Source organism: Vulpes lagopus, chromosome 10, assembly GCF_018345385.1.
Source record: "Vulpes lagopus strain Blue_001 chromosome 10, ASM1834538v1, whole genome shotgun sequence".
Lineage (NCBI taxonomy): Eukaryota > Metazoa > Chordata > Mammalia > Carnivora > Canidae > Vulpes > Vulpes lagopus.
Window position 1 is genome coordinate 26,207,462 of NC_054833.1, and position 22,900 is coordinate 26,230,361.

At 39.3% G+C, this 22,900-nt stretch overlaps 2 protein-coding genes across 2 annotated transcripts; one reads left to right on the plus strand and one right to left on the minus strand.

The window, feature by feature from the left end:
- Nucleotides 1–5,262: 5,262 nt before the first annotated feature.
- LOC121500344 (60S ribosomal protein L31-like) lies at nt 5,263–5,694 on the minus strand. Its single transcript, XM_041771990.1, has one exon. The coding sequence runs from the start codon at nt 5,668–5,670 to the stop codon at nt 5,296–5,298; it is 375 nt and encodes a 124-aa protein (XP_041627924.1). The 5' UTR covers nt 5,671–5,694; the 3' UTR covers nt 5,263–5,295.
- A 685-nt stretch (nt 5,695–6,379) lies between these two features.
- On the plus strand, nt 6,380–7,322 carry LOC121500855 (olfactory receptor 2AP1-like). The gene is given in 2 exon segments (XM_041772970.1): nt 6,380–6,789; nt 6,791–7,322. Coding segments are annotated over 2 exon segments (942 nt in total).
- The last annotated feature ends 15,578 nt before the right edge of the window (nt 7,323–22,900 follow it).

Sequence of the window (22,900 nt, forward strand, 5' to 3'; positions counted from 1 at the left end):
TCCTCCGGGACGGGGCTCTCCTGTCCTGGGGACACTCGCCCGGCCTCAGCCTGGCTCCTCGCGGGGGCCCTCCCCCTTGGAGGCCTTTTGTGTCTTTATTTCTTTTTCCCCATCTTCCTACCTTGATAGAAGCGCGAACTCTTCTCACTGTAGCGTTCCAGCTGGTCTCTCTTTAAATCTCAGGCCGAATTCATAGATTTTCAGGATGATTTGAATGTTTTCTAGGTAATTTGTTGAGGACAGGTGACTTGGAGACCCTACTTTTCCGCCATCTTGCCCCTCCCCTCGCTTAATTCTTTTTTTTTAAGATTTTACTTATTTACTTGAGAGAGAGAGATAAAGAGAGAGAGAGAGAGAGACAAAGAGAGAGAGAGAGAAGCAGACTCCCTTTGGAACAGAGAGTCCTACATGGGGCTTCACTACAGGAAGTTTGGAAGGTCTTGAAACACGTGGAGGTTAAGGACCATCTTGATTAAAGATGAAAGGGTCAACCAGGAAATGAAAGAAGAATTAAAAGATAGAAAGACAGAAAGAGATGGAGTACTTCCAAGTTCGTTCTATGAGGCCAGAATCACCTTAATTCCAAAACAAAGACCCCACCAAAAAGGAGAATTATAGATCTATATCCCTCATGAACATGGATGCAAAAATTCTCAACAAGATACTAGCCAATAGGATCCAACAGTACATTAAGAAAATTATTCACCATGACCAAGTAGGATTTATCCCCGGGACACAAGGCTGGTTCAACACTCGTAAAGCAATCAGTGTGATTCATCATTTCAGCAAGAGAAAAACCAAGAACCATATGATCCTCTCAATGATGGAGAGAAAGCATTTGACAAAGTACAGCATCCATTCCTGATCAAAACTCTTCAGAGTGTAAGGATAGAGGGAACATTCCTCAACATCTTAAAAGCCATCTATGAAAAACCCACAGCAAACATCATTCTCAATAAGATAGCACTGGGAGCCTTTCCCTTAAGATCGGGAACAAGACAGGGATGTCCACTCTCACCACTGCTATTCAACATAGTACTAGAAGTCCTAGCCTCAGCAATCAGAAAACAAAAATAAATTAAAGGTATTCAAATAGGCAAAGAAGAAGTCAAACTCTCCCTCTTCACCAATGACATGATACTCTACATAGAAAATCCAAAAGCCTCCACCCCAAGATTGCTGGAACTCATACAGCAATTTGGCAGCGTGGCAGGATACAAAATCAATGCCCAGAAGTCAGTGGCATTTCTATACACTAACAATGAGACTGAATAAAGAGAAATTAAGGAATCAATCTCATTTACAATTGCACCCATAAGCATAAGATACCTAGGAATAAACCTAACCAAAGAGGTAAAGGAACTATACCCTAAAAACTATAGAACACTTCTGAAAGAAATTGAGGAAGACACAAAGAGATGGAATAATATTCTATGTTCATGGATTGGCAGAATTAATATTGTGAAAATGTCACTGTTACTCAGGGCAATTTACACGTTTAATGTAATCCCTATCAAAATACCATGGACTTTCTTCAGAGAGTTAGAACAAATTATTTTAAGATTTCTGTGGAATCAGAAAAGACCCCAAATAGCCAGGGGAATTTTAAAAAAGAAAACCATAGCTGGGGGCATCACAATGCCAGATTTCAGGTTGTACTACAAAGCTGTGGTCATCAAGACAGTGTGGTACTGGCACCAAACAGACACATAGATCAATGGAACAGAATAGAGAACCCAGAATTGGACCCTCAACATTATGGTCAGTTAATATTCAACAAAGGAGGAAAGACTATCCACTGGAAGAAAGTCTCTTCAATAAATGGTGCTGGGAAAATTGGACATCCCCATGCAGAAGAATGAAACTAGACCACTCTCTTGCACCAGACACAAAGATAAACTCAAAATGGATGAAAGATCTAAATGTGAGACAAGATTCCATCAAAATCCTAGAGGAGAACACAGGCAACACCCTTTTTGAACTCGGCCACAGTAACTTCTTGCAAGATACATCCACGAAGGCAAAAGAAACAAAAGAAAAATGAACTATTGGGACTTCATCAAGATAAGAAGCTTTTGCACAGCAAAGGATACAGTCAACAAAACTAAAAGACAACCTACAGAATGGGAGAAGATATTTGCAGATGACGTATCAGATAAAGGGCTAGTTTCCAAGATCTATAAAGAACTTATTAAACTCAACAGCAAAGAAACAAACAATCCAATCATGAAATGGGCAAAAGACATGAAGAGAAATCTCACAGAGGAAGACATAGACATGGCCAACACACACATGAGAAAATGCTCTGCATCCCTTGCCATCAGGGAAATACAAATCAAAACCACAATGAGATCCCACCTCACACCAGTGAGAATGGGGAACATTAACAAGGCAGGAAACCACAAATGTTGGAGAGGATGTGGAGAAAAGGGAACCCTCTGACACTGTTGGTGGGAATGTGAACTGGTGCGGCCACTCTGGAAAACTGTGTGGAGGTTCTTCAAAGAGTTAACAATAGGTCTGCCCTAGATCCAGCAATTGCACTGTTGGGGATTTACCCCAAAGGTACAGATGCAATGAACCGCCGGGACACTTGCACCCTGATGTTTCTAGCAGCAATGTCCACAATAGCCAAACTGTGGAAGGAGCCTCGGTGTCCATCGAAAGATGATGGATAAAGAAGATGTGTTTTATGTATACAATGGAATATTACTCAGCCATTAGAAACAACAAATACCCACCATTTGCTTTGACGTGGATGGAACTGGAGGGTATTATGCTGAGTGTAATAGATCAATCAGAGAAGGACAAACATTATATGTTCTCATTCATTTGGGGAATATAAATAATAGTGAAAGGGAATAGAAGCGAAGGGAGAAGAAATGTGTAGGAACCATCAAAAAGGGAGACAGAACATAAAGACTCCTAACTCTGAGAAATGAACTAGGGGTGGTGGAAGGGTAAGAGGGCGGGGGGTGGGATGAATGGGTGACGGGCATTGAGGGGGGCACTTGACGGGATGAGCACTGGGTGTTATTCTGTATGTTGGCAAGTTGAACACCAACAAAAAACAAATTTATTATTAAAAAAAGAATGTATTATGTGTAGCTATTACTAACATTACATAGTGTAATATGAAAATATGTCAGTTCAAATGAAAATAATTTTATGTTTTTTTTGAGTAGAGAAAAGCAACATAAAGAGATATCCTTAATATCTCTGTGTCTGATGATGAAAAATATAAAAGAAAATTTTAAGGGGCTTATGCAGACGCTTAGTTGGAAATTTTAGTTGCATAAAAACCACAGCATTTAATAAAATAGGGGTATGAATCTAAAAAATGTCAAAAAAATGTTTCACATTAAATTTTTACCAAATCTGTATAATTTTTTGGCCTCTGTTTAAAATATATAGAGAAATAAGACCTTATTCTAAGGAGTAACTCATTTATGTTAAAATTGGACAGAAAAATTGTACATACTTGATATAACTGAAAACAATTTGACTTTATTACCAAGTGTTATGCTGTGGTCAAGTTTAATAAAGAAGAGGAGACAAAATTATTGGTGATTGTGATTATTAGATAAAATTTATGAAAAAATGAGCTTGAGCTGACATTTAAGGAACTATAATTTGCTGATGGGATCTGAGTTCAGCCAGAAAGTACCATTAGTTATATTTTGAATTTTGCCAAGTACTGACCAATCCACCCATGTATCTAGATTAAATGGCGATAGTGTTAATTGATCCCCTGCCATGAGCCAGGAAAGGTAAGTTGTATGATTCCTAACATTTTATTAACAATTTCGGGGCTGAAGGGCGGCGGCTGGGGGGCTGTAATGAACACCACAGCCCATGCAGTCCCCAGCCCAGAGGTCTGGCCACAGGTGCAGGCTCCAGCTCCAAGGCCCAGGCACAGGTGCAGCCCCCAGCCCGAGGTCCAGGTATAGGTGAGCCCCGAGCCCCGGGCCCAGCCACAAGTTTAGTCCCCAGCCCGGGGCCTGGCCGCAGGTGCAGCCCCCAGGCGGAGGCACAGGCACAGGTGCCTCCCCCAGCCCGAGGCCCGGCCACAGGTGCAGTCCGCAGCCCGCACCACCCCCTCCACGACCATGCTGCTATTTTTCAACCTCATCCTCTGGGAGCAGCTGGTATTTATGCTGTGTGGGCGCCTATGTCCTTGTCACTTGAGATGCCTGTGGCCATTTCCTTGAGGACGTGCCTGCCGTCTGCAAACTGAGCTCAGCTGTGAGGAGGCTGCTTTCACCCTTTGCCTGGCTGGCGCTGCCCCCCTGTCTCGGAGAGCCGTCTGCATCTACACACCTGCCGCCCTCCCCCCGGGGTGTCCGTACAGCAGCTGCAGTGGCTTTGGGACCGGCTTCTGAGCTGGGCCAGGGGGTGGAGTAGCCGTGCAGCCGCTCTCAGGTGAACAGATGGAAGCACCTGCCCCGCCCCCGGCGGAGGGCTGCAGGGATGGGGGCCGAGGGGCCAGGCCCTTCCAGCCCAGGGGTGGAGAACTCGGCCCAAAGGCTCTCGCAGGAGGAGGAAAGGAGCTGCAGTTGAAGTGGACATCAGACGGTGCCCTCCTCAGCGTCCTTTTAAAAACCGTATACTGTAGTCCAATAAGATAGCAACTGTATAGATTTGCTAAAGTAGATTTTAGGATCCTAAAAAAAGAATTAAGGAAAAATCAATCCAAATTAGAGCTTTAGTAAGTGCACAGAATTATAACTCAAAATGAGAAAATTGAAATAAAAAATACAAAACAGCAAAAAGAAGAAAATAACCAAGTTCAGTGGTTTTTTTTTTTTTTTGCAAGTTCAGTTTTATTCCTGTAGTTCATACCTTGATGTTTTACTCCATTGGCCAGAAACTGAGAGTTAAGAGGTTGATTTAAGAAATCTATTTAATCAAATGAAACCGACTCTCTAAAGTTGTTTTAGGTTTGTCTACATACTTATGACAGCATCCAATGACGTTTTTAAAGGATTTTATTTACTCATGAGAGGCACACAGAGAGAGAGAGAGAGAGAGAGAGGAAGAGACACAGGCAGAGGGGGAAGCAGGCTCCACGTGGGGAGCCTGATGGGGGACTCAGGGTCACGCCCTGGGCCCAAGGCAGACGCTCAACCGCTGAGCCACCCAGGCGGCCTGACAACATCCAATGACTTAAAGAAAAATCAAAATACAAAGATTAAGAAGGAAAACATAAATGAATGAAAAAAAATGGTGAGAATAATTGAAAATGTTCTCTTTTTATTTTTTTTCAGTTTTATACCTTTATTTGACAATCAGCGATTAGTTCTCATCCACATTAACAGTCTGTAGATTTTTGAAAGTGGTGACAGGTACGTAGGTAACCAGCGTGTAGAGCTTGTTTGGTGAATCTTCATCCTCGTTACGTTTTCTGGACAACTGCACACGGATATGGTATGGAACATTCCTTATGCCTTTGGCCCAGACAGCTTTGTTGAGCCTGGTGTCAATGCGCACATCTGGAGTTCCCATCTCCTTCATGGCAAATTTCCGGATCTCTTTGAGTGCCCGAGGGGCACGCTTCTTGAAACCCACTCCATGGATACGTTTGTGAATGTTGATGGTGTATTCTCTGGTCACTACCTCGTTGATGGCAGAACGGCCCTTCTTCTCGCCACCCTTCTTTGCTGGAGCCATTCTGCTGGGCCCTAGTTGGAAAGGAAGCGAAAATGTTCTCTTTTAAAAGATTATTTATTTATTTATTGATAGACACACACACACACACACACACACAGAGGCAGAGACACAGGCAGAGGGAGAAGCAGGCACCATGCAGAGAGCATGACATGGGACTATGTCCAGGGCCTCCAGGATCACGCCCTGGGCTGCCAGGCGGCGCTATACCGCTGTGCCACCGGGGCTGCCCAATTGAAAATGTTCTTGAGAAGCAAGACCTTTGATAATTATAAAGTAAAATAATAAAATGCGGATGGAACTAGAGGGTATTATGCTGAACAAAATAAGTCAATCAGAGAAAGGCACCATATGGTATCCCTTATATGTGGAATATAAGAAATATCACAGAGGACCATAGAGTAAGGGATGGAAAACTGAATGGGAAGTCATCAAAGAGGGCGGAAAACCATGAGACTCTTAACTATAGGAAACAAACAGCATTGCTGGAGGAAAGAAGGGTGAGGGGAATAGGGTAACTGGGTGACAGGCATTAAGGAGGACACATGATGGGATGAGCACTGGGTGTCATACACAACTGATGAATTATTGAATACTACATCAGAAACGGAGTATGTACTATATGTTGGCTAATTGAATTTAGAAAAATAAGAAAATATGTTGATCACTTCATGTTATTATTATTTTCTGTCTTATTTGTCTGAAGTTAATGATGGGAAACCAGACATCAGTGATAGAATTCATTCTTCTTGGACTGACGAATGACGCTGAGCTTCAAGCTGTGCTTTTCCTTTTTCTGCTGCTAACTTATGTCTTAAGCAGCATGGGAAACTTGACCATCATCATTCTGACCCTTTTGGATTATCGCCTTCAGACTCCAATGTATTTCTTTCTCCAGAATTTTTCTGTTTTGGAAATATCTTTTACTTCTGTCTTTGTTCCCAAAATGCTAGTCAATATTGCAACTGGAGACAAGACTATCTCCTTTGCTGGATGTTTCACTCAGTATCTTTTTGCCATCCTTCTGGGGGCAACTGGATTTTATCTTTTAGCTGCCATGTCCTATGATTGCTATGTTGCCATTTGTAAACCCCTGCATTATACAACTGTAATGAGCAGGAAACTGCATTCAGCTTGTTCTGTTTTCCTGGTTCTCTGGTTTTTTGGTTGTCATTGTGCCACATACAATGACTCTCCAACTGCCTTTCTGTGCCTCCAATGTCATCAATCACTGTTGCTGTGACTATACCATACTGCTGCATCTGTCCTGTTCAGACACACAGTTCATGGAAGTGATGGAGTTTATCTTTGCAGAAGTTACCCTCATCTTCACCTTGGTGCTAGTGATTCTTTCCGACACGTACATAATCAGGACAATTCTGAGAATCCCTTCTGTTCAACAAAGGAAAAAAGCCTTTTCTACATGCTCCTGTCACATGATTGTGGTCTCACTTTCTTATGGAAGTTGTATCTTTATGTACATAAATCCTTCTGTTAAGGATGCAGAAACTTTTAATAAGAGAGTGGCTGTTTTAAATACCTCAGTTGCCCCTCTGTTGAACCCTTTCATCTATACCCTAAGGAAAAAGCAAGTGAAAATAGCCTTCAAAGACATGGTCAGCAAGACAACGATGTTTTCAGGAAAATTAAAGTGAAGTTCATAATAATAAAAAATAACAAATAAATGTTTGTAAAATTATAGATGTACATTATTTTAACATTGAAGTGTTTGCTATTATCTATCATCAATATTCCTAACGGGACACAAAAACAGTAAAACTACTTATTTAATGAAGCCTATTTTGCCATCACTTTATTTCTTAAAATTTTACAGGCCTGTGTGTATATGTGTGTGTATCCTCAAACATTTTCATGCTACTTTTCCTTATCTGTACCTCACTTTTAAGGAAAGGATTTGGGAGAAAGGCAGATTGGGAATATGACTTCCAATAGTTTACTTCTTGCTGCTGAGTTTTGCTTATCTTACTCACTGCCATATGGTGTTCAAGTGCTGCAGTTGATAACTGAATAGTCAAATATACACCCAGAAGAAATCTACTTTGGTTTATTAATAATAGCTTAAATAATACATTAGTGAATTAATAGAAAGTTGGTTATTTTCAAATTATATTATTCAGATTTAAATTTAGTGTTTCACTTCCTGAGAACTTAGTCTACTAAATATTTGAGATAAAGAACGCTCTGAAGAAGGGAAAATCAATACATGTTTGTTTTCAAACTGACAGGAAATTCATTAATAATGATTTATACACATATTAAACTCTGAGTGAATCCAGAAAAGAAGTAAAGGAATGATTCAAATTTAGGTTAATTAGCGACATATCATTATGGCAAATTCTTACAATTTAGTGATGTGCCTAATCATTGTTCAGGTTCTCTTTAACAAGCATATGAAACAAAACTATATTAACAGTATCTATGGTGTTAATAATCTTGTAAGCTTAAATCATATTATTTCTAAATTTCATACTAAACTTTACATTTTTGTAATCTGATCTCCTCAGGCAGAATGTCCATCACAAGCTGATATTTTCTGAACATTGCTTGTTCATATTAATTTCTCAGAAAGCATGGGCCAAATTCATACTATGATTTTTAAATTTTTAGACTTAAAGAAGCCAAAAAATGAATTAAAGAAGCTATAAATGTTTCTACTTTAATCCTTTCAATGTACAGATGAAGAAAATTGAATCCTAAAGATAGTAACAAACTTTTTTTAAAGCATATAGTTAAATCTGTACTCTTGAATTCTTTACTCACTCATCATTTGATGCAGATTCTATTAAGTAGTAGAAATACTAAAACAGTGCCCTGGGAAGCCATGGGGAAAGACGATTGGAAATGTAGAACTTGTTAGTTCATATACACCTGCCATAATTTCATCAGAAAAAAAACACCTAAGTACCTGACACATGGCTGATGTTAACAGGTGAGTAAGTTAGATATTGTGTTAGTTATTTAGATTGACAGGTAACTGACTCATTAGTTCACTTGATTATTTGTTTTCTACATCATCAGTGTATGTCAATCATAGTTACCCAAAACATTATGTCACACTATGGTGGCTGCTCAATTTCAGAAGACAGATCACATAATGATATGTAGCTGAACACTATTGACAGAGGTGACTGCTTTTCAAACAGACAAAATTCTGTTAATCACTGATTGGATTAAAACACAAAAGTAAATCAATCAACCAACCAACCAACCAATCAAAAATCCAGGAACAGTATGTTGAAGTAGTTGAAAATCTGCAGAAGTTAGGGGGAAAAAAGTTAGTCAGGATGGACGAACCCTAGGACATCCAGAAGAATAATAAGAGGGAATAATAACAGAGTCTCTTAAATTCTTTTCTTTTTTGTTTTTTTTTAATAATAAATTTCTTTTTTTAATTATTTATTCAATTAGAATCTGAGTTAAGTTCAGGCTGAGTTGCAGGTTTTGTTGCTGTTCTATTTTCCCTTGTTTGTTTAGTTATTTTTACAATTCTATGGAGTTAACAATTTATGCAAAATAAAGTGTATCTAATAAAGTTTAGAACTTGAGATTTGATACCTGTCTATACCTGTGAATCCATTACCAAAATCAAGATAATGAACTTCAAAAGCTTCCTTAGGCACTCTGGCAATATATCCCTGGAGGCGTTGTAATGTTTCAATTGGCTAGGCTGAACTATTTCTCTAGGATGTCCCTTCCCTGTTTGTTTCCTGTTATGGTGAACCACCAGAGAGATTATTTGGGATATTTGGAGAATAGAATAAAGCAGAAGCCATTTGGTAGCTCACACAGGTTGTGTTTATCTGCTGGTTTACCTTGTTGGTAGGAGATGGGTGGGTTTATTTTGTCGGTAATTGTTCCATTTTCACCTGGATTTTTTTCTATCTTCTCCAACTCCAAATCCGGTTATCAATGTTTAGGTCTGTGGCAAAATGTCCAAGCTTTTATAGGACACCAGTAAACCTGAGCTCAGAGGCGACAACAGCTAACACAGGTTTCAATTCTTCCTCATGCTATGTTAGACACTGGCTTTACATTCATCACATAAATGAACTCAAAATTGCGAGTGGACCTATATGTACATGGCAAAACTTTAAAACTCCGAAAGTAACAGAGAAAATCTAGATGACTTTGGGTTTAGTAATGATCTTTTAGATCAACACCATAATCCATGAAAGAAATATGTATAAGCTGGACTTCATTAAAATTAAAAACCTCTGCTCTGCAAAAGATAATGTCAAGAAAATGAGAAGACAAGGCACATACAGGGAGACAAGATTTGAGAAAACACATCTAAAAAGGATTGTCAACTCAAATACACAAAATCTTAGAATTCAACAATCTGAAAAAGAACAATATTAAAAAATGGGCCAAAGATCTTGACAGACACCTCACCCAGGATACTACAGAGATGGCAAATAAACACACAAAAAGATGACCCACATCATGTGTAATCAGGAAAATGTAAATTAAAACAATAAGGAGATACCACCACTACACACAATCCTGGAACATGACAACACCCAATGCTGATGAGGATGTGGAGAAAAATGAACTCTCATCTGTTGCTGGTAGAATGTGAGATGGTCTAGCAACTTTGGAAGACAGTTTGGCGGTTTCTTGAAAAATTAAACACATTCTTACCATACGATCCAGCAATCATTCATCTTGATATTTACCCAAATGAGATGAAAACATGTCCACGCAAAAACCTGCACACGGATCTTTATATCAGCTTTATTCATAATTGCCCAAACTTAGAAGCAGCTAAGATACCTATTAGGAGGTAAATGGATAATCTATGATACTTCTAGAAAATAGAATATTATTCAGTGCTAAAAATGAATGAGCTATCAAGTCATGAAAATACACAGAGGAAACTTAAGTGCACATCACTAAGTGAAAAAACCAATCTGAAATTTTATGATTCCAATTACATGGCATTCTGGAAAAGGAAAAACAATGAAGACAGTAAAATCAATGGTTTTCAGTGGCTGAGCGATAGGGAGTGATGAGTAGGCAGGCCACAGAAGTTTTATGTCTATATATCATCAATATCTGTATTATTATCAACAACCTATATCATCTACCTAGCTATATCTTTATATGTCTATCAATCATTATATATTTTTTCCAAATCTATAGAATGAACACTCACTGAGAGTCAACCATAATGCAAAATATGGATTTTGGGCAATTATGATGTATCAATATAGGTTCATCAGTTGTAACAAACATACCTCTCTGCTGAAGGAGGTTGTAAATAGGGAAGGCTGTGTGTGTATGAGGTCCATGGGTATATAGGAAATCTCTGTACCTTCCTTTCAATTTTTTTGTATACCTAAAAGTGCTCTAAAATTAGCACCTTAAATATTGTCCCTTTCTGAAACAGATTTCTAGGACTATATGGCCTGATGATATTTGCATAAACATTAAGTAAAATGTAGTAGACAAAAAAATAGGGAGTCAAAGTTTTCTTAGTTTTCATTTTCTCTTGCTTTCTACCTGAGGACAAAGCCACCAAGGGCCAAGAGGTACACCCCTACCCACCAAGGGCCAAGGGGTAAAGAGAACATTTAGTAAATAGGACAATTAGATAGATTCACCTTAGTTATGAGTCCCACCTGAAATTCCAAGGGATGAGCTTCATTATTATTGGTTACGGAGAATCAAATTAAGTTATTGGCATTCATATTCTTTCAGTTTATTTCTTGGCTTTGCTTTTCTTTACCCTAGTTTCATAGTGAGGTAAACATGCTCTATTTAATGAACTCCTGAAAGTTCTGGGTTTATTTTTATAGCTGTAATTATAACAGAAAAGAATATTCTAACATTTACAAAATGTTTATCACATTGAGTTTTACTGAACTGACTTTAGTTTCATGCCCAACACTAATTGAGTTCTTATTTGTAGAGAGAATATGATCATTTGTAAAGCCCAGAGTAGAAGTGTAGTCTTGAACTAATCATGGAGTCCAAAGCCTTAATTAGCTAACTATGGTTTATAGATCCGCATATGATTTACAGAAGTCATTCTACCAAAAAAAGATAATGGAAAAAAAAGAAAAAAAGAAAAGAGAAGAAATGGAAGAAAAAAGAAAAATTTATTGAAATAGAGAAAGGTGTGTATGTGTGTATGTGAGAGAGAGGGAGAAAGAGAGAAAAAGTCAGAAGAGACAGTGAGAGAGAGGGAGATTATTTAGGATATACAAAAGCAACTATATACTTCAAAACAATTTGACTCTATACCAGACCACATGGTAAAACTGTAGGGAGCATCCTCTAAGTACATAACTGCTACATTATGAAGTTTTCCAGATTTTTAAGTAGCATATCACATATATAAAATGACAAAGCACTCTGCCAGGGACAGGCAGAGGCTGGGAGGGCCCAGGACAGCGAGGAACGCTCCTGCCCCGAGCTGAGCAGATCAGCGGCCCCGCCCCGGAGCCCCCAGGCCCTGCAGACGGAGAGCCCCGGAGCTACTGCGGGAGCTGACTCCAGGGCTGCAGAGCTGGCCCCGCCACTGTGGTTGTTCCTCCTGGGGCCTCACAGGGTGAAAAACCCCACTGAGCCCTGCACCAGGCAGGGGGCAGAGCAGCTCCCCCAAGTGCTGACACCTGAAAATCAGCACCGCAGGCCCCTCCCCCAGAAGAACAACTAGACGGACAAGTTCCAGGGGAAGTCAAGGGACTCAAAATATACAGAATCAGAAGATACTCCCCCGTGTTTTTTTTGTTTTTTTCGTTTTGTTTTGTTTTGTGTTTTTTTTCTTTCTTTCTTTTTGCTTTTTGATTGCTTCCCCGACCCCACCCCCCATTTTTTCTCCTTTCTTTTTCTTTTTCTTCTCTCTTTTCCCTTTTTTTTCTTCTTTCTCATTCTTTTACTCTTTTCTTTCCTTCTCTCTCTTTTCCTCCTTTTCCCAATACAACTTGATTTTGGCCACTCTGCACTGAGCAAAATGACTAGAAGGAAAACCTCACCTTAAAAAAAAAAGAATCAAAAAAAAAAAAAAGAATCAGAAACAGTCCTCTCTCCCACAGAGTTACAAAATCTGGATTACAATTCAGTGTCAGAAAGCCAATTCAGAAGCACTATTATACAGCTACTGGTGGCTCTAGAAAAAAGCATAAAGGACTCAAGAGACTTCATGACTGCAGATTTAGATCCAATCAGGCAGAAATTAAAAATCAATTAAATGAGATGCAATCCAAACTAGAAGTCCAAACGATGAGGTTAAACGAGGTGGAAGACGAGTGAGTGACATAGAAGACAACTTGATGGCAAAGAGGGAAACTGAGGAAAAAAGAGACAGAAAATTAAAAGACCATGAGGATAGATTAAGGGAAATAAACGACAGCCCAAGGAAGAAAAACCTATGTTTAATTGGGGTTCCTGAGGGGGCCAAAAGGGCCAGAGGGCCAGAGGGCCAGAATATGTATTTGAACAAATCATAGCTGAAAACTTTCCGAATCTGGGAAGGGAAACAGGCATTCAGATCCAGGAAATAGAGAGATCCCCCCTAAAATCAATAAAAACCGCTCAACACCTCGACATTTAATAGTGAAGCTTGCAAATTCCAAAGATAAGGAGAAGATCCTTAAAGCAACAAGACACAAGAAATCCCTGACTTTTATGGGGAGGAATATTAGGGTAACAGAACACCTCTCCACAGAGACCTGGCAGGCCAGAAAGGGCTGGCAGGATATATTCAGGGTCCTAAATGAGAAGAACATGCAACCAAGAATACTTTATCCAGCAAGGCTCTCATTCAAAATGGAAGGAGAGATAAAGAGCTTCCAAGACAGGCAGGAACTGAAAGAATATGTGACCTCCAAACCAGCTCTGCAAGAAATGTTAAGGGGGACTCTTAAAATTCCCCTTTAAGAAGAACTTCAGTGGAACAATCCACAAAAACAAGGACTGAATAGATACCATGATGACACTAAACTCATATCTGTCAACAGTAACTCTGAACGTGAACGGCCTTAATGACCCCATCAAAAGGCGCAGGGTTTCAGACTGGATAAAAAAGCAGGACCCATCTACTTGCCGTCTACAAGAGACTCATTTTAGACAGAAGGACACATACAACCTGAAAATAAAAGGTTGGAGAACCATTTACCATTCAAATGGTCCTCAGAAGAAAGCAGGGGTGGCCATCCTTATATCAGATAAATTAAAATTTACCCCGAAGACTATAGTGAGAGATGAAGAGGGACACTATCTCATACTCAAAGGATCTATCCAACAAGAGGACTTAACAATCCTCAATATATATGCCCCGAATGTGGGAGCTGCCAAATATTTAAACCAATTAATAACCAAGCTGAAGAAATACTTTGATAATAATACACTTATACTTGGTGACTTCAATCTAGCTCTTTCTACCCTCAATAGGTCTTCTAAGCACAACATCTCCAAAGAAACAAGAGCTTTAAATGATACACTGGACCAGATGGATTTCACAGATATCTACAGAACTTTACATCCAAACTCAACTGAATACACATTCTTCTCAAGTGCACATGGAACTTTCTCCAGAATAGACCACATACTGGGTCACAAATCGGGTCTGAACCGATACCAAAAGATCGGGATAATCCCCTGTATATTCTCAGACCACAATGCCTTGAAATTAGAACTTAATCACAACAAGAAATTTGGAAGGACCACAAACACGTGGAGGTTAAGGACCATCCTGCTAAAAGATGAAAAGGTCAACCAGGAAATTAAGGAAGAATTGAGAAGATTCATGGAAACTAATGAGAATGAAGATACAACCGTTCAAAATCTTTGGGATGCAGCAAAAGGAGTCCTGAGGGGGAAATACATCGCAATACAAGCATCCATTCAAAAACTGGAAAGAATTCAGGGATCCCTGGGTGGCGCAGCGGTTTGGCGCCTGCCTTTGGCCCAGGGCGCGATCCTGGAGACCCGGGATCGAATCCCACGTCGGGCTCCCGGTGCATGGAGCCCGCTTCTCCCTCTGCCTGTGTCTCTGCCTCTCTCTCTCTCTGTGACTATCATAAATAAATAAAAAATTAAAAAAAAAAACTGGAAAGAATTCAAATAGAAAAGCTCACCTTACACATAAAGGAACTAGAGAAAAAGCAGCAAATGGACCCCACCCCCAGCAGAAGAGGACAGTTAATGAAAATTCGAGCAGAACTAAATGAAATTGAGACCAAAAGAACTGTGGAACAGATCAACAGAACCAGGAGTTGGTTCTTTGAAAGAATTAATAAGATATATAAACCATTAGCCAACCTTATTAAAAAGAAGAGAGAGAAGACTCAAATTAATAAAATCATGAAAGAGAAAGGAGAGATCACTACCAACACCAAGGAAATACAAACGATTTTAAAAACATATTATGAAAAGCGATACGCCAATAAATTAGGAAATCTAGAAGAAATGGACGCATTCCTGGAAAGTCACAAACTACAAAAACTGGAACAGGAAGAATTAGAAAACCTGAACAGGCCAATAACCAGAGAGGAATTTGAAGCAGTCATCAAAAACCTCCCGAGACACAAGAGTCCAGGGCCAGATGGCTTCCCAGGGGAATTCTATCAAACGTTTAAAGAAGAAACCATACCTATTCTACTAAAGCTGTTTGGAAAGATAGAAAGAGATGGAGTACTTCCAAATTCGTTCTATGAGGCCAGCATCACCTTAATTCCGAAACCAGACAAAGACCCCACCAAAAAGGAGAATTACAGACCAATATCCCTGATGAACATGGATGCAAAAATTCTCAACAAGATACTAACCAATAGGATCCAACAACCCATTAAGAAAATTATTCACCATGACCAAGTAGGATTTATCCCCGGGACACAAGGCTGGTTCAACACTCGTAAAACCATCAATGTGATTCATCATATCAGCAAGAGAAAAACCAAGAACCATATGATCCTCTCATTAGATGCAGAGAAAGCATTTGACAAAATACGGCATCCATTCCTGATCAAAACACTTCAGAGTGGAGGGATAGAGGGAACTTTCCTCGACATCTTAAAAGCCATCTACCAAAAGCCCACAGCAAATATCATTCTCAATGGGGAAGCACTGGGAGCCTTTCCCCTGAGATCAGGAACAAGACAGGGATGTCCACTCTTACCACTGCTATTCAAAATAGAGCTAGAAGTCCTCGCCTCAGCAATCAGACAACAAAAAGACATTAAAGGCATTCAAATAGGCAAAGAAGAAGTCAAACTCTCCCTCTTTGCCAATGACATGATACTCTACATAGAAAACCCAAAAGCCTCCACCCCAAGATTGCTAGAACTCATACAGCAACTTGGTAGCATGGCGGGATACAAAATCAATGCCCATAAATCAATGGCATTTGTATACACTAACTATGAGACTGAAGAAAGAGAAATTAAGGAGTCAATCCCATTTACAATTGCACCCAAAAGCATAAGATACCTAGGAATAAACCTAACCAAAGAGGTAAAGATTCTATACCCTAAAAACTATAGAACACTTCTGAATTAAATTGAGAAAGACACAAAGAGATGGAAAAATATTCCATGCTCATGGATTGGCAGAATTAATATTGTGAAAATGTCAATGTTACTCAGAGCAATTTACACGTTTATTGCAATCCCTATCAAAATACCATGGACTTTCTTCAGAGAGTTAGAACAAATTATTTTAAGATTTCTGTGGAATCAGAAAAGACCCCGAATAGCCAGGGGAATTTTAAAAAAGAAAACCATATCTGGAGGCATCACAATGCCAGATTTCAGGTTGTGCTACAAAGCTGTGGTCATCAAGACAGTGTGGTACTGGCACAAAAACAGACACATAGATCAATGGAACAGAATAGGGAACCCAGAATTGGACCCTGAACTGTATGGTCATCTAATATTCGATAAAGGAGGAAAGACTATCCACTGGAAGAAAGACAGTCTCTTCAATAAATGGTGTTGCGAAAATTGGACATCCACATGCAGAAGAATGAAACTAGACCACTCTCTTTCACCATACACAAAGATAAACTCAAAATGGATGAGAGATCTAAATGTGAGACAAGATTCCATCGAAGTCCTAGAGGAGAACACAGGCAACACCCTTTTTGAACTTGGCCACAGTAACTTCTTGCAAGATACATCCACAAAGGCAAAAGAAACAAAAGCAAAAATGAACTATTGGGACTTCATCAAGATAAGAAGCTTTTGCACAGCAAACGATACAGTCAACAAAACTCAAAGACAACTTACAGAATGGGAGAAGATATTTGCAAATGACATATCAGATAAAGGGCTAGTTTCCAAAATCTATAAAGAACTTATTAAACTCAACACCAAAGAAACAAACAATCCAATCATGAAATGAGCAAAAGACATGAAGAGAAATCTCACAGAGGAAGACATAGATATGGCCAACATGCACATGAGAAAATGCTCTGAATCACTTGCCATCAGGGAAATACAAATCAAAACCACAATGAGATACCACCTCCCACCAGTGAGAATGGGGAAAATTAACAAGGCAGGAAACCACAAATGTTGGAGAGGATGCAGAGAAAAGGGAACCCTCTTACACTGTTGGTGGGAATGTGAACTGGTGCAGCCACTCTGAAAAACTGTGTGGAGGTTCCTCAAAGAGTTAAAAATAGACCTGCCCTACGACCCAGCAATTGCACTGTTGGGTATTTACCCCAAAGATTCAGATGCAGTGAAACGCCAGGACACCTGCACCCCGATGTTTCTAGCAGCAATGGCCACAATAGCCAAACTGTGGAAGGAGCCCCGGTGTCCATCGAACGATGATGGATAGAGAAGATGTGGTTTATGTATACAATGGAATATTCCTCAGCCATTAGAAACGACAAATACCCACCATTTGCTTCAACGTGGATGGAACTGGAGGGTATTATGCTGAGTGCAGTAAGTCAATCGGAGAAGGACAAACATTATGTTCTCATTCATTTGGGGAATATAAATAATAGTGAAAGGGAATATAAGGGAAGGGAGAAGAAATGTGTGGGAAATATCAGAAAGGGAGACAGAACATAAAGACTCCTAACTCTGGGAACGAAATAGGGGTGGCAGAAGGGGAGGGTGGGCGGGTTGGGGTGAATTGGTGATGGGCACTGAGGGGGGCACTTGACGGGATGAGCACTGGGTGTTATTCTGTATGTTGGTAAATTGAACACCAATAAAAAATAAATTTATTTAAAAATAAAATAAAATAAAAATAAAAAGTATGCTCTAGGAGTTACTCATACAATTTTGGTTACTGCGTGGATCTATCAGACTGTTCTAGAACTATGTTATTCCATTTGAGAGAACAGTTGCTCAGCATTTTTTCCATATCACTTAACCAAGGGCAATTCATACAGAGAATAAGAGAAAAATGAAATTTAGATGCAACTGTATATGAATAAAACAGTTTACAATATCTGTTAATATATAGCCAACAAATGACTGTACCATTAAAAACATTTATAGACCTTAAAAATTGAGAACTCAAATTCAACTCCCTGAATTGGACTTGTGCCTTTGATATAACTTCTGATTTTGAAGTCAAGTTAAAATTATAGTAGCCTTACCTCCTTGAACCTATTGGATCTAGTGTTCCCTTAAGTGTGCATGGCAGAGATGTATGTTGACATAATTAATTATGATTTTAGTCTTTTATCATCATATTTTTTTCTGAGCTGGATACTAACTATGAATGATTTTTGTGGGAAGGATCATGTATATACAGTCCTTCTGTAAAGAATTTCCAAATCCCCTCAGATTCATACTCACTTTGAAGTTCAGATCTCAACTATTAATAATTTTAATGGACATCCATCTCCTATTCCAGATAAGTTGCATTTTGTGAAAGCTTGTTGTTATAATTGCTGTCATTCAAAACCTGAAAATGAGTAGTCATACTTTAAAATAAAATGAAATACGGCAACTGAAAAAGACTCGGGGCATCATCTGATGAAAGATAAGCAGCTGTTCCAAGAGAAAATGTTTTCTCTCACCTGATGGCAGGTGATGTGGAGCATTTTCTCATGTGCTTGTTGGCCATGTCTATGTCTTCCTCTGTGAGATTTCTGTTCATGTCTTTTGCTCATTTCATGATTGGATGGTTTGTTTCTTTGCTGTTGAGTTAAATAAGTTCTTTAAGATCTTGGATACTAGCCCTTTATCTGATAGGTCATTTGCAAGTATCTTCTCCCATTCTGTAGGTTGTCTTTTAGTTTTGTTGACTGTTTCTTTTGCTGTGCAGAAGCTTCTTAACTTGATGAAGTCCCATTAATTCATTTTTGCTTTTAGTTTACAAGAGAATAATGAATCAATATGACTGCCATGAATAGATTCTCTGAAAATCTTCATTTTCAATCTCAGCTCCAAACCACTTAGCTGTACTGTAATAGTCAAGTTAATTAATCATTCCAGCACTTATTTCCTACTTGGCTAAAAGTAGATAAGAGAAATTTTCTATTATGGGGTTATTTTAGCTTTGATGAGATGATATTTGTACTGTGATACACTTAGTGGTAGTCAATACATAGTATAATTTGTCAATATAACTATCACAATATAGAATATAAAAGTAAAGAAACAAACTTGATGTATCACATAAAATAAATTTGATGTTATGAATCAGAATATATTATTTTTAAACAACTGACTTCTGAAAAGAATGATCATAAGAACTTTAAACTTTACATCTGTCCATGGTCTTAGCCACCAAATTTATTAACTCCATCTTAGTATACCCAAAAAGATAAGTAACTAGAATAATGATAATAATAAATCTGCCCCCTGGTAAGGAGATAGTGATGATAACATAGCTGAAAGTGGTAGACTGATAGATTTCCTCTAAAAAAATGAGATCTAATCCCTGGTACTTGCAAATATTACCCAATTTCCAAAAACAAGTCTGTTGGCTATGATTAAGTTAAAGATTTTGGATACCTAGGTGGCTCAGTGGTTGAACGTCTGCCTTTGGCTCAGGGCATAATCTCAGGGTTCTGGGATCGAGTCTCACATCAGGCTCCCTGAATGAAGCCTGCTTCTCTCTCTGCCTGTGTCTCTGCCTCTCTCTCTCTCTCTCTCTCTTTCTCTCATGAATAAATAAAAAAATCTTTAAATAAAAAAAGTTAAAGATCTTAAAATGAAGAGATTATCTTAGATTATCCATGTAGCATTTAAATATAACTACAAGTTTCCTTATTAAAAGAGAGATAGAGAGATATTTCACACAGATAGAAGAGAAGTCAATGTAAACAGAGACAGAGATTGGGTAATGAGACCACAAATCAAAGAAAGCCAGCAGCCTCCAGAAGTAGGTCGAGGTAAGGAATGGAGCCTCCCCTAGTGCCTCTGGAGGAGGCCTAGCTCTGCCAACACTTTGATTTTGGCCCAGTGAAACTGATTTCAGATTTTAGGATTCCAAAATTGTGAAAGAATTAGTTTTCATTGGTTTCGGCCATTTATTTTGTCATAATTTGTTACAGTATCCACAGAAAATTAATACATTGTCCAGTAAAATAAATGGCAATATATACAGTTATAGTAAAAAAAAAAAAACAGTAATAAAAATCAAGCCTTGGGAACATAAAGAAGAGCCTTCATTTTCTAATAGATGGTACTCAGATCCTTCAAAGATCTTCCTGGTAAAAGAATTCTAATAGTTCTGAAACAAATTTTAAAAGAAAATGAAAGGATGAGTGGTTGAACTGGTGGGAAAGTAAGTAAAATCTACAATGTCTACAAAGGTAAAAAGAGTGAACAAATTCTGAAACAGATTATCATAGGTAAGTGGAAGTGTCGGCCCATGTTTTGGATTTTTCTGGACTTTATACAATGAAGTAACAAAGCAGTTCAGTGTTCATACACAGTGGATAATTTGTGTTGCTTGTAGATATATTGAGCCTGAACCAGGAAAAACAATCTCTCTCAAAACTTGAATAAGAAATATAAATCTTCACAAAAGAAAGATAAATGTGGACACTGGCCTCCTTGATTGAAAATGAGTGCAAGAAAAACAAAACAAAACAAAACAAAATCTTTCTCTAGGATTTTTTTAATTTAAAAAAAGATGTCAGAAAACCAGAGAGGCTGAATTTCATGATTTCTTACAAACAGAGGGACTCAAAGCCTGGAATTTTAAAAATCAGTGGCTCATTGGTGGACCTGGAGGGCAATAGAAAGCTGAACCCCTGTCCTTAAAAAAAAACACAACAATCAGCCCTGCAGAGAAGCAGCAGTTTGAAAAACACCTGGGGTGGGTTGGAGCTAGGATGGCAGAGAAGGAGGGGGACCTGGGCTTTCCTCATCCCTGGAACACAGCTGTATGGATCACTTGAAATACCCAGGAAATGGATCTGAGTATTGGAAGGATTTCCATGGTTGGAGGGGGACAATGTGGCAGGTGGAGGTGTGTGGAAGTGAGTTAGGGGAGAGAGCTGCCCTGCTGCACAGGGGAGGGAACCCTTTGCATAGGGAAAGTTAAGAGAAAGAGAGGTTGAGAGAGGAGATGTAGGGTTCACAAAAAAAGAAAACCTATTGGACCACAGACTGGGGAGTTGGGGGAGCTGAGTGGCACAGGTTTTTTACAGTGATCATAGCTCAAACTCTGACCTTTGGGAAGTGTGATACATTCCCCAGAATGGAGCTGTAGTGAGTGCTCCTGGTGAGAAGGAAGACTTTGGATGGGGAGCAGGCACAAAGTGGTGTAGGGTTCTCAAGGGTCACACTGGGAGAGATTGTTCCCCTTTCTGGATTACATAGGGAAGAGGATATATACTGTCTCCAAGGACAAAAGACACTGTAGGCATCAACAAATGGCCTTTAATCTGCAAGGGACAGAGGCCTGTGCAGAGAGGGAATAACCTGGTTACTGCTATTTGAGGTGCCACAGCATAAAACGTGCCCAATTCAAGGACAGAAGACTGGTTTTCTGTGACAAAGAACATAGTCAGAGTGCATGGAGCCTCTAATGCAGAGGAGGAAGCACATCCAAGTGGTGGTGGCTCCTTTATGAATTGGAGCTTTGAATCCCAGCCTCACCAGAGATAAATGCAAGATACCTGGCACTGGCTCCCTGATGGCCCTGGCTTCAGTGAGGGCTTCCTGAACAGGCTGAATACACTGTTGGACATCAGAGGGCAACACAGTGGTCCCCAATAGGGGTGGAAGCCATTGACATCAAATCCTGCACCCTGGTGCTAGGCAACTGTTTTTCTTTACTGGGACAGGTGACTCAGAGCCAACTCAGCTATCCTTTCCCCCAGAAGAGCACACAGACAGGACTCTACCTGAAACAAGTTTACTGAGAATACAGTGCCCCATAGTATCCCCTTCAGTTCTGGAAGAAATAGCACCTGGTGGCATTTTTTTTTTTTCATTTGTCTTACTCTTTTTATTCTTTTTCCTTTGGAATTGGGCTTACAGTTTTCTGTTTGTTTGTTTTTACATTTCCTTTTCTCTCTTCTCTTTTATTATTTTTATTTTTTGACTCAGGAATCTTTTTTTTTTCTTTTTCTTTGAAATCAGACTATAGTTTTTTTTATTGTTTTTGTATTGTGTTGGTTCCCTTTCCTTTTCTTTTTGGAGTAGGCTTCTCCCACCCACTCCCTTTTTTTCTTTTTCTTTCTTTCCTTTTATTCCAGGCATTTGTTAACAAACAAATCAAACCACACCTCAATAAAGGCCCCAAAACTCCACACTGCCTTGAAGGAGGAAATCTACAGAGGATGGACGTGTGGGAAAGAGCTATCAAAACACAACAGCAGAATTCACACAGCATACACCAAAAACAGTTCCTTATGTTCCAGGCCCTGGACACTGTATGACATTTTTTTTAATTTAGTACTACTCCGAGGTACAAGAAACAGAACAACCCTTAATAACATACAAAAGATAAAAACTTAGCCAAGTTGACACGATGGAGGAATTTGCACCAAAAGAAAGGTCAGGAAGACATTATAGAGGTGGGGAAAGATGGCAGAAGAGTAGGGTCCCCAAGTCACCTGTCCCCACCAAATTACCTAGATAACCTTCAAATCATCCTGAAAACCTACAAATTTGGCCTGAGATTTAAAGAGAGAACAGCTGGAATGCTACAGTGAGAAGAGTTCACGCTTCTATCAAGGTAGGAAGACGGGGAAAAAAAAAGAAACAAACAAAAGGCATCCAAGGAGGAGGGGTCCCGCGAGGAGCCGGGCTGAGGCCGCAGCCAGTGCACCCAGGAC